The sequence below is a fragment of the Talpa occidentalis genome, unplaced genomic scaffold, assembly GCF_014898055.3.
Source record: "Talpa occidentalis isolate TD23 unplaced genomic scaffold, MPIMG_talOcc4v2.1 talOcc4.11, whole genome shotgun sequence".
NCBI classification, from domain to species: domain Eukaryota; kingdom Metazoa; phylum Chordata; class Mammalia; order Eulipotyphla; family Talpidae; genus Talpa; species Talpa occidentalis.
In genome coordinates, this window is record NW_023601104.1 from 67,159,624 (window position 1) to 67,181,703 (window position 22,080).

Consider the following 22,080-nt stretch of genomic DNA (forward strand, 5'->3'; position numbering starts at 1 on the left):
GTGATATAGAAAAATAATTAATGAATGAGTTAGGAGAAGTATCTGAATAAATACTAAACCACAGCTGCTCATGCATATTAATACCATAATGTCAATATGATTATGTAAAGATATCATATTCTTTAACATAAAATTTTTTTCCCAAAAATTAATAATTATATGAGATTATTAAGTTAAAAAAGTGGAATAAGGTAGATAACTGACCAAAAAGTTACCAAAAAAAGTGTTGTAATTATTATGTAGTTTTCTAGGTACAAAAGAAAAGAAATAACCCTTCGGTTTACTTTTGGTGTACTTGATTTGTTGATTTGGGTAAAAATTATTCATCTCCAATTGATGTTCAAAGCTGTAAAGATATTCTGGTTAAAAAGTGTACGTTTTGTGTCTTACTATGTGACTTCTATTAGTAGTAGGATTTGCTGTATGTAATTACTTTTTTCTTTTTTTTTTAAAGATTTATTTTTATTTATACAAGAACTGGGGCACAGGCCAGAGGCAGGGGAGGGTGAGAGAATCCACCAGAGACATATCGGGAAGCAGAACAAGCAGACTGACGAAATACACTGCTGAGGGGAGCAGCAGGCCAGACAGGAGAGGTCTGCCATGCCATGTGGGTTTCTCCCTGGCTGGCTGGGTATCGAACCCGAGCTTTCACAGTGCTGTGCTCAACCCTCTGTGCCGCCAGGGAGGCCCTGTAATTACTTTTTTCTAATCATTTTTATTCTTCCAGGATTTCCTAGAAATTGATGTTGGTTCATAGTGGTGGTATTATTTAGAATTGACAATTTTAGGAAGCTTTAGTTGTAACAATTTAAGATTTAAACACTAAGCTTAATGTTAACTTCTAGAGATTGAAGTAAATATTTTTTATTATTTACACAAAGCACTGGTGAAAATTACAGGAGTTGATGTATATAGAATCATAGGAAAGTATATGATGTATATTCAAATACTAAAATTGTATCCTATTTTGTATTTAATATCAAGGCTGTATTCACATTACTTGTGAAGTTTTACTGACATAATGCTCATACTTCTATAAGAGCAGTACTTGGAAGCTTTTCATATTCTGGGTTTTTTCACCCCAGAATACCCCTTCAGTTATGAGTAGTGGTCCTTATCCTTTATATGAATGGGATTTTAGCATTTCTGAAAACTAGTCACTCACTACTGATCATTTTCTTTTTAAAATAAGCAATTAAAAGCAGAAAGTATATAATTTTGTTCTCAAATTAATTGCATATTATGTATATGAATTATGAATTAATATATGAAAAATATTGAAAAATATGAACTATATGAATTAATTGCATATAATACATGCATCAAGTGTTAGTATATGCAAGAAACACTGCTTGTTTAAAAGATGAGGATTTGAGGACCCTTCATCTCTCTAATTTAGTAGATGTGGGAGATATGGGGATGGAAAGAATCTTTCTTTTTGAAAGCACATTGGGTGAATCTATAGTTACTGCAAAATTAGGGAAAAAAAAGATACCACCCTTTGAGACACAAATTTATCTAAGAGAAAAATTAAAAACATTTACGATTTTTTTTATCCTTGTAATGAGAGTGACCTGAAATATGTAAGATATTAAGAGACACCATTCACTTAATTAAGTATACTCACCATAGCATTCTTCTATAAAGAATGTGTAGGTATTGAATGTTAGGTATTGATTGTTAGACCATATAGAAAATGATCAGAATACTGTGAGCTGAAATACTCATTTAAAAATATGACAAAGGCTGTAATCTTTTCACAGGTCATGAACTTTCTATACTTCTCTTGCATTGAATGCCTACTACCTTTTGGTTTCATTGCTCTTTTCTAGATGATGTGTTGATTTCTAATTCCTAGCAAAGTGTTATATGGTAGAATTGGAAAGTTACACAAAGTATTAATGACTCCATTACCTATTTTGATTTTTAAGAAAGTCTTGAAATTATGTCAGACTATTAAAAATGAAGTGAAAGAGACTATCACTGTTCTGGTTTGCATCAAATAGGAGTTACGGTCATTTATAACCAGAAGTTATCTAATGAATCAGTAATATTAACTCCTTCTTATGTAATTCAGGGATTAATTTTTCTTAGTTGAATAACCAGTTTGGAAAGAGATTATGGATCTAATATAACTCTATCTAAAAACTAATACCTTGCCCTCTAATGCTGAACAATAAATAATTCCAACTCATGGGGATTTTGCATGTTTTGGGGCATATTTCTTCTTTCTGTCATAAAACAGTGCTTCTTAGCATAGTTAGTCATTTGGCAGTTTTTATACCTGCTTTTAAGATAAGAAATCTGTAACATATGGAAATGTGATGTCTAGTCATTAATAGATATCAAAATTGGGATTAGAATTCTTATGTCCACTTGAAATTGCCATTAACTTCTAGTAAATGTACCTGTCAATAAGACAGCCTAAAACTATTCTGCCTTTTCGGAACATAGAAATAACACTGTATTTGAAAAATAAGGAAAATGTAAAGGAAAAAATGGCCAGTAATTTTAGAAATGTATATGTAAAGTATATATACATACATTGTCTATTAAGCCTATTTGATCATTTATGTTAGCATATTTTATAATACTTTTTAAGGTTCAGAATTTTGTGCCTTATATACTATTTTACATATCAATTATATCATTTCATGGATGTTCCTAGTTAGTGTGGTAGGGGAGGTTTTAGATTAAACTGGTAAATAGACTGATTTCTGTACAACGTGATACATGCTTATATGGCTTTTGGTCTTTAGTTATCAAAGGGTTTTTGTGACAAATGTTGTTATAAACAAAATGAACCTCAAAATGTTTTCAAAACCAGGTAGTTTATTCCACTGACTAGAAAATCATTGAGGAAAAAAGTATTAAGCAACAAAGAAACCTATTTAATAGTGATAGACATTTAACCAATTTATCATGCCCATGTTGTTTTGTTATTATTATATATATTTGAATGTTAGTGTCTTAAATTTTCAAATTTATAAAGTTTTGACCTTAGTTGCTGAGGAAATTCTCTAGTTATCTCAAATGATTTTATGAATAACAAAACTAATGAATTTACCTGGAGTACGCAGATATTTTTAAAGTTTTTACTCCATTATGTGAAATATTTTGTTAATTTTAACCGCCATACACAGATTTAACTAACAATACTTACTCTTCCAAAGTCAGTATTCTTTAATTCCTTCTTAGAGTTCATTTTGTAAAGTTTCTGCTTCATTCCTGTTTATTATGCATTTTGATTGACCCTCTTAACTAAATTGCAGTTTATTGGTTCAGCTTCTAATTCTCAGTTTCTTTGTCTATTATAGGAAGATAGTGATTCCTACATTGCTGAGGCTGCTGTGAGGATTAGAACGTGGTAGAAGCTTAATAAGTGGCAGCTAATTATATATTTTTTTAGAGATTTATTTATTTATGCATACAAGAGTTGGGGTACAAGCCAGAGATGCAGAGGGTGAGAGGATTCACCAGAAACAGAGTGGGGAACAGAACAGGCAGACTGAGTGAAATACACTGCTGAGGGGAGCAGTGAGCCAGTCAGGAGGTCTGCTGTGCCATGTGGGTTGCTCCCTGGCTGGCCAGGGATCGAACTCTTGCTGCAGAGGCTGCAGATTGCTTCAGCGGTGCTTAACCCCTTGCACCACCAGGGAGGCCCCGCTAATTATATTTTGGATAAAATTGATTTGCTATTACTATTATCTTACTGTCATCCAATACTAACAGTGCTATGACAATTGGTAGATCTTTTGCCTTTTGTATTTAGTAGTTTAGTTGTATTATTGTTGGTTTTGCTTCTTTGAACTCTAACAGTTTAGAGATAGGCTTTGTGTATTTGTTGCATTAGCATTGTTTGGTATGACTAATGTTACTCAGAGAGCTTCAGCTTTGTCATTTTCCTCAAATTAGCTTTTAGTATTTATATGTACTATGATAATAGAAATAACACTTTTATGGTATCTGTTCTCTTGCACTCAATAAATAATCTATTCAAATGCTCTTTTTGGCAAGCACAAAGCATTTCATAGAATCACTAATTCCTTAAAGTCTCTTTTCCCCCTCTTTTTGTAACCCTGGCATGCTGTAGTATAAATCTTGAACTATATACATTGTTTAATTATTTCACTCTTATCAAAATGACAGTCACTTTTCAGATCCTGTAAATTGGTGTTTAGAAGATACTCTACATGGAAATTGTAGAAGAAACTTCTTATAGATTAAATTTCTTCATGATTTTGATGATTTATAAGTCCACTATGTTGGATTTTCTATTTGTCTTTCAGGAAATCTTGAGATAGCTTAACAAAATTGTATAAAGTAGCAACTACATACATTCTTTATATTTTTATATATTAAAAAAAACTGTGTCTCTGTTCACTTACAGTTAAAAGGGTTTATATATAAATTTGTAGTTTTCTGAACCACAACCCCTTTTGAGAAATACTCTTTTCTACCCTTGACACAGTATTTTTAAATGAATTTTTCCCTTCACAAATCTAATCTATTTCAAAATGATTATTCAAAAAAAATAAGAAATAAGGATTTTAAAATTGTTGAAATTGCTTATTAGGATATTATGGTTTGAGGTTAAAATTATTTACCGATAAAACACTGAGGAAAAGATTTTGTTGCACAAATTTGATATTATTGATTGGTTTTAGATTCTCATTCCTCATAACTCCACTTATATGTGTGTGTCCAATATTACCATCTTTGATATTGTAGATATTAAGGAAAATTGAAACTTTAAGGTTTTATTCTTTAGTGTACTTATGAGTATTAACACTATCATGATGAATTAAGTTTGGTACGATCATTTGATGATTTTTGAATTTTGAAAGAATAGTCATTTAGGGCCTCCCCAGTGGTGCAGTGCTTGAGCGCTGGGTTGTGAAGCTGCCCGCGGCCTCTGCAGCGCCAGTTCGATCCCCAGCTGCTCCCCGGCCACCGGAGGAGGGTCCCACATGGTGCGCAGACCTCTCCTGCCGCCCGCTGCTCCCCTCAGCAGTGTACTTAGGTCCTTCTGCCTGCTCTGCTCCCCACTGGTGAATTCTCTCACCCTCCTGCGCTTCTCAGTGTACCCAGTGCTTGTATAAATAAATAAATCTTTAAAAAAAAAAAAGAATAGTCATTTATTAGACTTTATACCATATGAATCTTAACTTTGATTCAGATGTTTAAAACACTATGTTAATCAAATATAAATTAGTGCTGTAATTGTGGGAAGATGATGTGTTTTATTCTGTCATTGAGTCTAAGAATGACCATTAATTTCCGCATCACTGATCGTGATATATACAACTACTTTTGTTGGAGTCATTACTGTCCTTTGATGTATACTTCAGGAACTTTAATTTTTCTGTGTATTGTATCCTGCACAGTAGAGAATCTAAACTAGATGTCTTTAGCCTATGTTAACTGACTGAGGTAAAAATTGAAGAAGTTGAATGCTCTTATAAAATTTTCTAGCATTAAAAAAATGTTTCTGATTTAAGGCAGAATGCTAAAAAAAATCTTTAAAAATGCATGCTTGTCATTATATAGTGAACACAGTAGAAGATTCTAATATATATCAGTGTAATATAGAATTTTCCCTTATTTGCATTAAGTTTACTCTATTAGAATGGAAAAGCATCTGGAATTATGAAAATTAGGATTAAATCTTAAAATAATTTTTTGCATATATGCTTTCATTTATGTTATTTTTATAAGATACATTAGTAAATGGATTTAATTTATTAAATATAATGTTTAATATTAACAAATAATAAATATTTATTGAATATTAAATGAGGTAAGAATTTTATCTTATATTTTATTTCTTTATAATGCTGGTATCTTCTGAGAGCATTTCATTTTTTTTTAAAGAATGATTTATTTGTTCATGCAAGAACTGGAGTATAGGCCAGAAGTGAGGGGGTGAGAGGATTCACCAGAGACAGAGTGGGGAGCAGAACAGGCAACCTGGCTGAGATATACTGCTGAGGGGAGCAGCGGGCGAGACAGGAGAGGTCTGCTGTGCCGTGTGCATTAGCTTCCTCGCCAGAGATTGAACTCATGCTGCAATGGCTGGTGATAGCTTGATAGTGCTGTGTCTTCAACCCCTGTGCCACCAGGGAGGCCCTGAGCATTTCATTTTTAATTTTGTGTTTATGTCAACATGGATGTACTCTGAGAGATAAAGCTAAGTGAAGTAAGTCAGAGAAGACAAATATGGTACAGTTTACTCATATGTGGAATATAAAGAAAACAAAACAAAAACAAGTTCTTAGACACAGAGAATAGATTGGTGGTTAACAGTAGAGAAAGGGGCTGGGAAGCTTGTAGAATGGGAATAACAGGGTCAGTTGTGGGGTGATAGTTGAAAACTAGACTTTTGGTAGTGGTCATAATGTGGTGTGAATTCATTTTTTTTTTTTTAAAATATATAATGGTCACGGTTTTTTGTTTTTTGTTTTTGTTTTTTTAAGATTTATTTATTTATTTATACAAGCACTGGGTACAGTCAGAAGTGCAGGAGGGTGAGAGAATTCACCAGAGCCAGAGCGGGGAACAGAGCAGGCAGAAGGACCGAAGTACACTGCTGAGGGGAGCAGTGGGCGGCAGGAGAGGTCTGCGCGCCATGTGGGGCCCTCCTCCGGTGGCCGGGGAGCAGCCGGGGATTGAACCGGCGCCGCAGAGGCTGCGGGCAGCTTTGCAACCCAGCGCTCAACCACTGCGCCACCGGGGAGGCCCTGAATTCATATGTTGAACTATAACTTTGTGCACCTAAAACTTACATAATGCTATGAACTGCTATTATGTTGGTAAAAGTTTATTTTAAAAGACAAACTTTGTAATAGTGGATTTTAAAATCAGTACATTTCTGAAAAATTAAACCCATATACAATTATCAAAATAATAAAATAATATAGTTTGGTAATGGGAGAACACAATGATAAATTTAAGTTAAATTTCTGACCCTATTTCCTTAATGTTTAAACTTCCAAGTAGTATGACTTTTTTTAAAAAAAAGTATAAGTAAAATCTCAAAAAAGCTTCTGATAACTTATTTTTTAAATTTTATTAATCTTTCAGGTCTGTCCTTGTTTCAACCTTTAGTTTTAAACTAACATCCTCTTCTAGCAAAAGAAAATATTGAGTCAAACTTTAAAATTTGGCATCTAGTACATTTATTTTGAGTTATCGTGCAAATATGTAGAACCAGTTGGATAATTTAATATTTATGCTTTCATGAGGTTGATAATGGGTTAAGAAGTTGATTCTATGGTTAGAGAAATTGGAAAAGTGAGTGGAGACACGTCAGCATTGGGAACAGCCATTTAACCTTTGTTTGCTTGGTATAAAAAGAATGAAAAATATGATATGTACATTTTAAAGGTTTTGAAAAACTCTCGTAAGTAATGGCTCTTCAAATATTAAGCCCTAGATGAATAGTAGTAATAGCCATTCTGTGCAGTTAAATTTGTACTTTTAGTGTGTGTAAATTTCTGATATCTTTTGCTTCTTGCAGTATTTGATGATGGTGATGAGAGAACATTGAGGCGCACCTCGCTTTGCCTAAAAGGAGAGAGGCATTTTGCTGAGAGTGAGGTAGGATAAGGGTGAACTTTATGGGTTAAACAACTACTAATCTTACCATTAGCTTCTAATCTAGAGGCAAATGTGATTTAACTCATGTGGTTCTCATCCAGACACTTGATCAGCTTCCATTAACAAATCCGGAGCACTTTGGAACGCCAGTAATTGCAAAGAAGACAAACAGAGGAAGGAGGTCCTCTCTTCCTATGTGAGTTTCTTCATATATGGTAACATTGCAGTTATTACAGTATTAAACAGTGGTTTTCCAAGGGTGACTAAATTTGTTTGGGTTACCTTTACTTAGCATCTTCTTATATTAGACATTTTACACTGACTAGACCTTTTTCTTAATTATATCCACTACTTTGTCCAAGAATTCTCACAACTCTTTTTTCAAAGTGGCTGCTTTTGTTTTAAGTTACTTTGCCAAAGGATATGATTATTTTCCTATTTAGGGAAAAGTATGTATTTTCAAACTTTTCAATAAAAGAAATTTCAGGCTTAAAATTATGAAAAAAAATATAGTGAATACCTATACTCATTTAGATTCATTAATTAACATTTTAAATACATTTGCTTGGGCCTCCTAGGTGGCGCAGCGGTTGAGCGCTGGGTTGCGAAGCTGCCCGCGGCCTCTGCGGCGCCGGTTCGATCCCCGGCTGCTCCCCGGCCACCGGAGGAGGGTCCCACATGGCGTGCAGACCTCTCCTGCCGCCCGCTGCTCCCCTCAGCAGTGTACTTCGGTCCTTCTGCCTGCTCTGCTCCCCACTCTGGCTCTGGTGAATTCTCTCACCCTCCCGCGCTTCTGACTGTACCCAGTGCATGTATAAACCAAACAAGCAAATAGATAAATAAGACATGCCTCTAGAAAATTAAAAAAAAAAAAATAAATAAATAAATAAATAAATAAATAAATACATTTGCTTTATCATTCCCTCTCTTTATATATACTTATTATAATTTAAAAAAAATAATTTTTATAAATAAAAACACTGAAAGAATACTGTTACCTAAAAATATATAGCCAATATTTCATTTATATTTTGCTGATTGTCCCCAAAATTGTCTTTATAGAATCCCCTGATTTCTAAGTCTCAACTAAGATCTAGCATTATATTTTGTGTATATGGTTTTAAAGTCTTCATTAATCTGGAAAGGTTCCTCAGTTTTGTTTTGTTTTTTCTTTTAAATCTTTTCCTGACAGGGACATATTTGAAGAGTGCAGGTGACTCGTTTTGGATTTGTCTCAGTTTGGATTTGTCTGATTGTTTTAGTTATCCAGATAGATTACCTAAATAAACCCTCAAATATGTTTTAGTGGGCTCTTTATAACCTGTTAGAAAATTAGAGATACATTATCTGGCATCTGACATTACATAAATAGTAGAAGGGCAGTCTTTAAAAAATATATTTGGTATATTAAAGTATTTGATGGTGACATAATTAGGTTTTCTGTCCCATCTGGTAGTTGGCATGAGAGTCTAAGTCCAAGTCTTCATTGATCTAGTAAAGTGGATTCAGAGTTACCATGGACAGCTCAGGACTACTTTTGTGGGCCTAGGGAAGTATCTTAACTTCATTTTGAGGCTCTAGTACTCTGGGATAATCCAGATTAGAAACTGAGTTGTACATATTAAATTCAAACTACTCTATATCAAAAATGATTTATGTGAAGATCATGATGAAATTTTTCTAATTTTAGTACTGAAGATGAAAAGGAAGAAGAAAGTAGTGAAGAGGAAGATGAAGATAAGCGACGTCTCAATGATGAATTATTAGGAAAAGTTGTGAGTGTGGTATCTACACCTGAGAAGACTGAATGGTATCCTGCTTTGGTAAGTAAGGTTTCTTTGTAGAGCGAATCACTTAAAATATTTGCTAAACGTGGCTATTTTAAAAGCACTTAAAATATTTTGAATGTATTAAAAATTTAATTTGGACTTTGTTTCAAAATTGAGTACTGCTACCCAGGCCCACATGGTTCACTCTCTTTTTATTTCCTTTATTTAATTCTCTATAACCATTTTTTGGGATCAGTCACTTCTTCCTTTAAAATGTCTAGTGATGTCTTTTTGCCTTATTCCCATTACCATTTTATACCTGATCTACAGTAACCACTTTCAAGTTCCCTTGATTCCTTAAATCTTTTTTTACTAAATTCAGGCTAATATACTAGAAGCAACTTTTATGAGAGATCATTTGAAAATATTGGTTTAATTACAGTCATTCCATTCTCAAAACAAAACAAACCCCTAGTAGAGGAATTGCTGGGTCGTATGGTAGCTCCATTTTTAGTAGACTGAGGAACCTCCAGACAACTTTCCATAGTGGTTGGACCAGTTTGCACTCCCACCAGCAATGCTGGAGAGTTCCTTTTTCACCACATCCTCGCCAACATTTGTTATTGCTTGTTTTTTTGATATGTGTCATTCTTACTGGTGTAAGATGGTATCTCAATGTAATTTTGATTTGCATTTCCCTAATTATAAGGGATGTTGAACATTTTTTCATATGCCTGTTGGCCATTTGCATTTCCTCTTTGGAGAAATGTCTTTTAAGTTCTTCTGCCCATTTCTTGACTGGATTGTTTATTTTGTTTTTGTTGCGTCGCTTGAGTTCTTTGTATATCTTTGTGATCAGTCCCTTATCAGTTGACTGGGGTGCAAAGATTTTTTTCCCCAATCAGTGGGGTGTCTATCTGTTTTGGTTGTCTCTTTTGCTGTGCAGAAGCTTTTCAGTTTGCTGTAATCATGTTTTCCTTGACTTTCTTTGCTTTGGGTGATGAGTCTTTAAAGATGTTATTACAATGTATGTCTTGTAGTGTTTTACCTATATTTTCTTCCATATATTTAATGGTTTCAGATCTTAATGTCCGGTTCTTTTAACCATTTTGAGTTGATTTTTGTGCATGGTGAAAGGCAGTGGTCTGGCTTCATTTTTTTTGCATGTGGTGGTCCAGTTTTCCCAGAACCATTTATTGAACAAACTGTCCATGTTCCTTGCATGTTCTTTGCTCCTTTGTCAAAGATCAGTTGTCCATATAAGTGTGGTTTTTATTTCTGGGCTCTCTATTCAGTTCCATTGGTCTGTGTGTTGTTTTTGTTCCAATACCAAACTGTTTTAATTATTATGGCTTTGTAGTATAGCTTGAAGTTTGGAAGTATGATACCTCCTTTCTCCTTTGTTTTCATCAGTAGGGCTTTGGCTATTCATGGTTTTTTGTGGTTTCTTATAAATTTCATTAGTATTTGTTCATCATGTATCAATTCTGTGTTCTTTAGATGGATGTTTGAAGTCATAACTACTTCTTTGCTTCCTGTTTTTAGTGTAAGCTTTCTACTTCAATCAGGTTCTTTCTTAACTGCCCCCAATGTAAGATAACTTTGCTCCTCCAAGCCATTACCCTGCCTTAAATCAATTAATATTTACTGAGGATCTACAGTGAGTTAACCTTTGTTTTAAGTTCCTTTGAAGAGAAAGAAGTATGAGAGCAAAGTAACATAATGCCTTTAAGGAGTTACTATATACATCTAAGAGATTACAAGTAAGATTATATAGTAATTTAAAAACTCTTTCGTGTAGACACTGGAGAAGGATAGGGAGTCTTAGGGAAAAAAGGGTGTACTTAGACTTTGGAAGTGGCAGATCTTACATGGATTGCTGGAAAAAGAATGAGAAAATAAAGATGGACAAGAGACATTTCATGGGAGGAATAAATAATACTTGGTAATATCTGTCTCTTCTTTGCCTTCTTCCTGCTTTTCTCTTAAGGTTCATCTCAATTCTTTTATGTCATCTCTCCCATAACCAATCTAAACAATCTAAACTTTTCTGAGTTTTGATATCACATATATCTCTAATGGAAATTTTGTCACAAAAAGTGTCCCAAATTATAATTCTTTAAAGAGCTGAGACCATTCCTTTAGGTTTCTCTGTGTTTGTAAATATATTATTCAATTCCTATATAATAGCTTTACACAGGAAAAACCTGATCCTTTCTTTGAATCTTCATTTCTACAGTGCACAAGTAAATGGGTTCAGATTCCAAATACTCAGATCATAATTTTCCAAGAAATTTCCCCCCATAAATTCCTTGATTTACTCAACAGATTTATCATTTGCAGGTGATATAAAAAATAAGATACCAGCCTTACATTAAATGATTTGAAAATCTAATGTAGAGAATAACACAAGTAACTATAAAATAACACAGAACTTGTTCAATATTAGGATTTCTTGTCCTGAGGGATTACATTTATTTGAAGTAAATCCCAAAAGTATTCATGAAGCAGGTGCTTTTGAACTGAGGCTTGAAGTTAATAAGTAGAGCTTTTATAGAGAACTTTCTTAGAGGAGACAAGTAAAAGTAGAAAAACAAGGAACTGTTCGTGTAACTGTTCTGGGAATCCTTTTTGACTAAATGTTGGACTTGACTAGGGGGATAGGACATAAGACTGGGAAAATAATTTGAATCTTGGGTAGAAGGGTTTTTAAAAGTACATATAAGGAATTTGAACATTCTGCATAGAATATTGCAGAAGAGTGACATCATTTGGGTTGCATATTTAGGATTATTAATGAGGTAGTGGTATGCTGGATGTATTGTTAAAAAGACTGGAGGTGGCAGAAATCAATTTGGAGGTCATTGGAGTGGTTCAGAAGTGAGTTAACGAAGCCTTGAGTTATCCTTTAAGATCTACCTTAAGCCTTACTTTTTCTTCTACAGAATGGGTTAAATCTTTCTCCTAGGTGTTTTTGTGTTATTTTATATCCACTGGTATCACTGTACTTACCCTCCATTGTATTCTTTTTAAGTATCTTTTCATGTTTACCCTTCTATTGCAGATACAGCTATATTATTAGTCTAGTAATTACTAGCACCTAACAAACATTTACTTCCATCTGGTGTTAAGATTGATATGTATGCCAAGAATTTTAAATTATCTGCATATATGCTGTTTAATGAATCCTTTGTGGCTATTTAAATGTAATTTTATTAAAATGAAATAGAATTAAAAATTCAATCTCCTCTTGTACTGCTCAGTCCCATGTGTTTAAACTGCTTTTGTACTGGTCATGGAGATACAGAAAATTTCTATTATTACATAAAGTTCTGTGTATGGTGCTATTGATAGATAGTGGCAGAGAGGCTAGTGTTAGAGGTGGTAACAAGCCGGTAGTAGACTTTTTTTTTTTAAGATTTATTTATTTATTTATATAAGCACTGGGTACAGTCAGAAGCACAGGAGGGTGAGAGGATTCACCAGAGCTAGAGCGGGGAACAGAACAGGCAGACTGACGAAATACACTGCTGAGGGGAGTAGTGGGCAGCAGGAGAGGTCTGTGCGCCATGTGGGACCCTCGCCGGTGGCTGGGGATCGAACCAGAGCTGCAGAGGCTGCGGGCAGCTTCCCAGCCCAGCGCTCAACCGCTGCGCCACCGGGGAGGCCCCAAGCAGGTAGTAGACTTCAACTTCTATAAAGAATATATCAAAGATGTTATTTACTGTTAAGCAATTTTTTTAAAAATTTAAGAAATTAAAAATTCTTCATCAAATTTCTAATGATTAAAAATTATGTATGTCCTCATAAAAAAGTGATCTTAGATCTATTTTTTTTATTTATTTATTTTTTAACTTATTTTTGTGTAGAAGAACTGGGGTATAGGCCAGAGGTGTGTGGGTTGAGAGGATTCACCAGAGACAGGTAGATTGTCTGAAATTCCTTGTTAAGGGGAGCAGCAGGTGAGATAGGAGAGGTCTGCTGCGCCACCTGTGGGTTAGCTCCCTAGCCGGAGATTGAACTCAAGTCATAGCGGTGATAGCACTGAGACTTTACCCCTAGGCCACCAGGAAAGCCCAGATGGATGTTTATTTTAAACAAATAGCCAATTTTAAAATAGATCCTGATTCACATGTACTTAAATTATAATATGGCAAGTTTTCATCACAGGTTATACATTTTATTTTTTGAGAAATGAATTTTTAGCTTAGAATAAGTTTTAATACTTTTTAAATGGTGGTCACATTGTTATTTGTATTTCGTTAATTACTTTGTTATCTAAAGAGTGGATAAATTAAATATCTAGTAAAACAATATTGCTAAATTGAAATTAAAAGGCAGTCTTTTGTAATGTATTAATAGTAGAATGTATTGACAATGAAGCAATTTTTTGTAAAATATAATCCACTTAAGAAGTTAAGGGATCCAGAATTGTTCTTTTTAAAAATATACTCATTACTTGAACAAGGAAAATAGGAATCAATCTATTCTTATTTTATATTTCAGGTTATATCTCCCAGCTGTAATGATGATGTCACAGTGAAAAAAGACCAGTGTCTAGTTCGATCATTTGTTGATTCGAAATTGTGAGTAACGAATCACTTAATAGCATTACATTAGATGGAAAACAAATGGAATCACAATGATAGACTCCTCCTTATGCTAAGATTTTATTTTAAAAAGTCTAATTTCATAAACTGAGAAGCCGTTACCTAACATGTTTTAACTTTTCTTTTCATAATATTGGTAATTTTTTGATAATTTTTATATAAAAACTAAATAATATGTGAAAACAATATTACAAAGTTTTTAATAGAGCATGGTATTAACTTTCTCCTTAACTGTAAAAATTCCTTTTATTCCTTTTATTTTTTATATTATTAATGGAATTTATTTTTATTTTTTATATATTTTTATTTTTTATATCATTAACTTCAGGTTCTTGAGGTTATGTGTTTCACAATATGCATTTTTTGAATTATGAAAGTTTTGATTGTTTTGTCTTTATACACAATTTATTGTGCATTATCCTTTAAGCCACAGAATTTTGGGAAAGCATTATGCTTAATTTCCAGTTGAGTATTTTTTTATGTTACTCATTTATAATCTATGTTATGGTCAGATAACTGCTGTGCATTATTTCTGTCTTCAGGATTTATTGAGGATTTTATTAGATTTTTTTGGTGGCTCATTATATGATCTGTTTTGGTGAATACTATAAGTACTTTTGTAAAAACAAAAGTATATTCTCTACTCTCAAGTGAGACACTGTATATACATTTCAATTAGTTCAAGTTGGATGACAGTAGTTTCCAAACCAGTCTATGCAATTATGTTTTTTGTGTAGTTATTGATGAGTAGTGCTGATAACTCCAACTATATTTGTCCATTTGACTATACCACAGTCACCACACCAGGGACCCACAGTCCTCCACTATAGTCCATTATGTCCCCAGCCCCTTCTCCACCATCATGCTCCATCATCCAACTTCAGTTTTATTATTATTATTTAAATTTATTTACTTTTAATTGTAATAATATTTGGTTATGCCCAGCAGGTATTGACATCATAGTGCATTAATAGCATTTATATTACTAGAATAATTACTTTGACTTTTTTCTAATTACAAGTTATAGACTCTTCCTAGTTCAACTTTGCCTTGCTTCCAAAAAGATGGAAAATTAAAATACATACTGAGTTATAATCCTCTGAAAAATTTAATACCATAATATATCTTCTAATGATAAAAATATTTTAACATTATCTTGCATTAAATTTTTACTAAACTCATACAATTGAGAAATTTAACATCAAAATCAGTATTATTGTCTGCTATTAGGAAAACATTGTGTTGCTATAAACTATCCATTCCATGTGTAGGATTTGCATAGATTGAAATATACATGTGAGCGAGCCTGTCAAAGTAGTATACTGAGTATGTGAATCTTTAGAATTAAGATACTAGCTCTGTCTATATCACCTTTTGCTCTTTATTAAGGATTAGGGTATACATGGTCATTTTAAAACATCTTGCTGGTAAAATAACTTTGATTTTGAGCTTTATATATTTCTAAGTGATAATTTTTATTTAATAATGGCTCCCCTCCCCTTTATTCTTCTCTAATTAGTTACTCTATAGCAAGAAAGGACATCAAGGAAGTAGACATTCTCAATCTACCAGAATCTGAACTCTCTGATAAACCAGGTAATAAGGGATGAATCAATTCATTATTTCATAATATGGCTCTAATATCCACTCTTATTTTATGGTTATTTTTTAATGTCTATATAAAATTTTGATTTGAAATTTTTAGATAAATTTAACTTATGTTTTAAGTTAATAAGAGTTATAATAGTGTTCCTTAGTGTAATAATGAACCTTAATATAAAATTATAACTTATAAACTATGTCTAAGTTTACTCTATCATTTTAGCAGTGACAGTTGATTTTGAATCCAAATCTTTTGAGCCTGAATGTCATGCTCTCTTATGCTGCTAATTCCTTAACTGATAAAGTATATTTTTACTTTTAGGGCTACAGAAAGCAAGCATTTTCTTAAAAACTAGAGTTGTTCCTGATAATTGGAAAATGGATATAAGTGAAATCCTTGAGTCATCCAGTAGTGATGACGAAGATGGCCCAGCTGAAGAAAATGATGAAGAGAAGGAAAAGGAGGCCAAAAAGGAAGAAGAAGAAGTGGTAAGTGAAATTCATGTTTGTAAAAATAATACCTTTGTATAATTTCCCTCTGCTGAAAATCTGGATAGAAATCTGAATAGATTCTCTATTATATGTTTCATTTTTAGCTCAACTTGATTTGGGAGATAGGGAGTTTTTTGATGTCTAGATTAGTGGGTAAATCAGAACTAATTTTTAGCAGGTGAGAGGTTACAAAGAAGTACTTTGCAAAGTTAAATAATCAACAAGTGTAAACTCGTTTTTAGCATTTTAGTTTTTTCTAAACAACCAAGGAGGAAAGAAATTTTTAGATATCTTACATGTGTTAATTAATTTAAATCACTACCATATGAAGTAACTGGTATTATCCTACTTAAAGATAAGGAAAGTGAGGGTCAAAAAGGTTAGGTAACTTTCCTAAGATGGCATGGCTCAAATGTGCAGTTCAGGGATTTGAACCCAGGGTGGTCTGTCAGAACTTCAAAACCTCACTTCTTTCAGACATTTCACAGTATCCCAAGGGTAAAGGAATTAAAAAAAAAAAAATTCCTACCCAAACCCAAAGACTATTTTAGTTTGAGGTTTGATAAATCATAGAATTAATTGTATTTTATAAATACTAATGATTTTCCATATAATATTACTCTCATTTAAAATTTATATATAATTTTAGGGACTCTTTCATGGAGTTCCACATAATGTTTACATGCATGTTGTAGTCTACGTACTCAGCACTGTTTTGTGAATTCGGATAAATTGTTCAGTATATTTTTGGTTGTTATGAGGTAAAGGGGCTTAAGGGCAAGACAAAGAGAATGAATGAGTTACTGAAAAAGAAGACCTATTTGAGCATGAAAAATACTGGCTTGGAAAATGCAGAGTGAATGTTTCTATTCTACATATATATATACACATAGGAATTTATGAAATAAAATGAGTATACTTGTATGTGATGAAGGCCATATGATATTTCTTTCCCTTTACTTCCCCTGCAGTATTTGGTTTTTTGCACTCTGAAATCAGAATGGCGGTTCATACTTACAGGCTGCCTACAGAGTTGCCATGGTAACATGCTGTTGGTTTTAAGTGAGCATGCTCGGAAAGACAGGAAGGTTTAGCAGAGGCTTGGCAGGTTGCCAATGGAGGTTTGCCAGATGCTTTGAAATGGGCTGTCTTTCTTTTCCTTTCATGTAATGTCTGATTTTTATGTGGAAGAGAATGTAAGTAGTGCTGTATAACCCTGCGGATGCTATGCCCTAAGAGGGAAAGCAAATATTTGCAAGTCAGGCTGAAAAATGTTCAGACACTGTACTGATTAAGTAGAAGGGGAATCTAACCATTTTGCATTTGAAAGAGAATGCAGCATATAGGTAAGATTTTTTTTTGTATACTTAGTTACCATTTTGAATGCCAAAATTGGGGTTAAATAAGAATTTCAGGTATTGATGATGTGGCTGATATGGTAGGACTTGTAACCAAGCGTAATTGTTTCTTGTAAAAGAGACAGTAGGATCTATTTTTAGATTATCAGTAGATGAAGGCTATTTTTCTGAAAAATAAGATAGATTTTGAAATGAAAATGATGAGACAGTTTAGCAAAATTCAGGATTTAAGGTCTAAATATTAAATGTGATTTTTGTACTTTATCTGTATTTACTTATAGATTATGTGTTTTCACAGTAAATAGGCCACATATTCAGGGTGTGAACTGTTGCAGTCTAGTTTTGCTTTTTTTCCTTTTAAATTATTTAGGCTCTTATATTGCCAAATACTGAAAAAATATTAGTTTCTATTTTTTGCCAATACTTTTAATTGGTATCCCTTTCAGAATGCAGTTACCTACTCCCCACCCCCCTCTCCAAAAAAAAAACCTGAAATTTTAAACAAAGAGGGTAAAACAGCTTTATAGTAAGGTTGGAGAGGATGATTATAAAATAGTAAATATTAAGTAGTGCTTATCACAGCTACTAATTTCATAAAAATGACAATGTTTTAATCAAGCTTTGAGTAAATGTTAGTTAAAGAGTAAAGAAATGATACCTATTGTTTGCAGGTAATAAGTAAAGAAATTTTAAAAGGTTAATCTTTGTAAGGAGAAAATCTTCTTAAAATCTATTACTTAAATTATGAACCTGTTAAAGTGAACTGAAAAAAAATGTTCAAAAATAAAAGCAAAATTACAAAATTTTGGTACTGATTTATATGATTATTATTTTAGATTATTTTTCAGATAATTTATTTCATAGCATATACTTCGCTGAATTGATATCTTTTTTCCTCTAGCCATACAGGTAGATTTTCTTGAATAAAATTTTGATTGCTTTAGAAAAAAAAAATCAGCTGCATTCTTGCTCTTGGGTTCAAGGTTTAGTTGCTGAATCATTCTAATCTGTCTGAAGTAGAAATTTCAAAAACTTAAATATATTGATAAACTGAAAAGCACTTTATATATAGGAAAGGGGAAAAATGAGCATGGTATAAAATTAATTAAAACCTGATAAGCCAGGGCCTACCGGGCTTAGTCATTACAGGCCATTACTACATAAGTGAGGCTAAGCTGTAGTATTACAATACAGATCATATTCTTCCCTCAATGTAATAATGATACCATGCATTCCTTGAAGATTTAGTGTTACTCTACAATGATCAAAAAGATTTTTATAGAATTCTGTAACCATCATGACAACACTGTAGCCTGTCATTTGGTGTTTGTAATATAGGAAGCAAACTGTATGCTGCAGAATCATACAAGTGTTAGATACTTCTGCAGTATTAATGGGCAGTGGATGTTTGATGCTTTGACTGTCCTAACGTAGCCTTCACAAGGAGATTTGGGTGCATGACTTTACCAAGGAGGAGCATCTTTTTTATTTACTATTATTTTTAATTCCTAAGCATTGTTTAGTTCAGGATTCAGCTACAGAAAATATATTTTGCACTGTTACTGGGTGCAAAAAGACTTAAGTTTGACAAGAAATAGGTTTTGTCTATATGGGTGACTTTAAATTTTAACTCATTGGTAATTATATTGAAAAAAAGCCCTGAAGAATATTTTTGTATTACTTAAATGTCTTTTGTTAAGAAAATTTTACTTAAGAAAAGATATTACAGTATTTCCTTTTGAGTTTTGAAATTGATTGAAAAGTCCATGTAAACATAAATAATGATATCAATTATTCACGTACTGCTGACACTCACTTTGGATGAGTGTAGGAGATAACTGTTTAGAAGATAGAATATCAGAGGGGAATTTGTGTAGTCTTTGCTTTTTTTTCTCCTTTTTGTTTGCTACATGTAAGCTAATGTGTTGGACCCTTTCAACATTCTACTAATTTCATATTTACTAATGAAAATTAGAGTTTAGTGAACTATAAAAATGCTCTTATTTATTTTTTATTGAGGTAACACTGGTTTAAAATACTGTATGCTCTTTTTAGTTTAGAAGTATTGGACACCCATTTCTCCAATCTTCACATTTTTCTAGGATCAATGTAACATTTAATGCCTGGGATTATATTCCACTATTGTGAAAAAAAAAATCAGTGTTCATTATTCATAAAAATATGAATATATATTTTTGACACTTAAATCAAGTGATATCTGTGTGTATTTATGCTTTCTGTACATCAACTATAAACACATTTGTTAGTGATCTTTAAAATCACTTGGGCATAAAATGAAGTAAATGCTTGATAAAACTCAAGAAAATCATGCTAAAATGATAAAATTTAAAGAAACCCTTAAAAGTAATGTTAGTATTGTAGATATATCTCCAGTATTGTAGATACAGCTCCAGCTGCCAATCATATTTCTAAACAGGCCCTAGAATGACAATCTTCAATGAGTAATTGAGGCTTTAGCTTGCATTCAAATATAATTTATTTACTAAAGTCTTAAATTTTAGTCTATTCAGTAAACAAAGATGTCCTAATGTATTTAAGAAAACTTTTCTGTATAGTGTAAGATTCTAACCAAGTTGGGGGTCACCTAATCAGATTAATGAGGATTGTGCATTTGTAAATACAAATAGAGGTACATTTTCATATATTTATGAAAAACACTTCTCGTAATTAAAATATTTTATATTTATGGAAGTATAAGTAGATTGACTAATTTTTAAAACCTTAGATTTGATAACATTCATACCAGAGCTGTATATTAAAGCCTACACCTTTTAAAATGGGGGAAAAATTACTAGTCTCAGTTTACCAATGTAATACAATAATTTTTTTAGGCAGGTTATTGTTAAAATGATTTTCTAAATTATAGTATCTCACCACATATTGACATCTTATTTGATCCCTGAAATTTTCTGTTTATACACAGTAGGGAAGAATGGTACCACTCTAACTTATATGATCACCAAGCATTGCTGGGCCTTTTATAATATTGGTAAATTCCAAGTTCATATAGTCAAATTATTATCTCATTAAACCAACAACTCTACCACCTTTCCACTCCAAATACAGAAAGAAACAAGGAAGGAGCTTCAGAAACCCCTCCTTCCTGTTCTCTCTCCATGAAGGTACAATTGATAATATGTTGTCTTCTGTAAGAGGAGTCCCTCAGTTTATGCCATGGATCTCATTCCATTCTTCCTACCTCATTTCTCTCCAGCATCTTTAATCTATTCCTTTCTGTTGTATCCCTCTCATCCTCTTTTATTTATTTTTTTATTTATGCATACAAGAGCTGGGATGCAGGCCAGAGATGCAGGGGGTGAGAGGATTCACCAGAGACAAGAGTGGGGAGCAGAACAGGCAGACTGACTGAAATACACTGCTGAGGGGAGCAGAGGGTGAGAGAGGAGAGGTCTGCTGTGCCATGTGGGTCAGTTTCCTGGCCAGGGATCGAACTTACGCTGCAGTGGCTGAGGATAGCTTCTTCATAGTGCTATGTCTTAACCCCTTGTGCCACCAGGGAGGCCCTTTCATCCTCTTTTAAAAGCATATTTACATCTCTCCCAGCCTTCTGGAGACCTGTGTAGATTCTCCCCACCAAACTCTGACAACCTTTTCTGGATACTGCCCTTTTTCCTCATCCTTATGGATGAGGATATTCAACTTAAATACACTGGTTTGTTTCCTGATGTCCCATTTGCACTTAATTCACTGCAGTGTGTTTTTTGTACTTCCACCACTGCTAAGACAACTTTATTGAGGTTACCAGAGACCTCCAATAAACTTCTGTGCTACATCCAACAAATTTTTGTCTAGATCTCATTTGAGAACTGCTGTAGTATCCAACATCTTAGACATACCTACTTTCTTAAATCTTTTGACGTCCATGGTAATACTTTTTCTGGTTTACTTCCTAACTATATAATGTCACGACTCCAAATCTATATGTACATCAAAGATGCCTCTTCTTAGCTCCACACATTTACACTAAACTGCCAGTGAGGATTCCATGTTCTTTTTTAAGCACTTAGTATGTGCAAGACTGTAACCAGAGTGGCCACATCTGTTGTACTTATCACAGTGCTTTCTCCCCAGAATGAAGCTTTCAGAGTACTATCTTAATACCTCTCCCTTTTTTCCAACAAAAGGGGTCTCTCCACTTCAGAGGACTCTGAACTCAGCTTTTCTTTCTTTCTTTCTTTCTTTTTTGGGAGGGGAAAGGGTGAGTGACAGGTGATGACGGGATTCTAAGAACTGAGGAATTGAGAGGCTGCATGATGGTCATCCAATGTGAGCAGAGCCAGTTAAGAGGACCAGTGGAGGGGTTGTACACAGCAGCATGAGGGGTAGATGAAGCTGCTTTTGTCTAAAATATCGTTCAGTCACAGAGTAGTATCTTGGTATTGAAAAATAAGGAAATACAAGAAATGGTGGGGCCTCTCTGGTGGCACAGGCGGTTGAGGGCAGCGCTGTTAAGCTGTCCACAGCCTCTGCAGTGCTGGTTCAATCCCCGCTGGCTGTGGAGCAACCCACATGACGCAGCAGACCTCTCCTGACTCACCCGCTGCTCCCCTCAGCAGTGTATTTCAGTCAATCTGCCTGTTCTGTTCCCCGCTCTGTCTCTGGTGA

The 22,080-nt window shown here is 33.5% G+C and overlaps 1 protein-coding gene across 2 annotated transcripts in view; it reads left to right on the forward strand.

The window, feature by feature from the left end:
* The window catches only part of ARID4A (AT-rich interaction domain 4A), a 63,237-nt gene that overhangs the window by 7,389 nt on the left and 33,768 nt on the right, over positions 1 to 22,080 (forward strand). For both annotated transcript variants that reach the window (XM_054690693.1, XM_037503421.2), the window contains exons 6-11: positions 7,523 to 7,602; positions 7,704 to 7,798; positions 9,293 to 9,425; positions 13,878 to 13,957; positions 15,501 to 15,577; positions 15,906 to 16,072. In XM_054690693.1, coding sequence (XP_054546668.1) covers positions 7,523 to 7,602; positions 7,704 to 7,798; positions 9,293 to 9,425; positions 13,878 to 13,957; positions 15,501 to 15,577; positions 15,906 to 16,072 — 632 coding nt within the window. The remainder of the gene's footprint in view (positions 1 to 7,522; positions 7,603 to 7,703; positions 7,799 to 9,292; positions 9,426 to 13,877; positions 13,958 to 15,500; positions 15,578 to 15,905; positions 16,073 to 22,080) is intronic.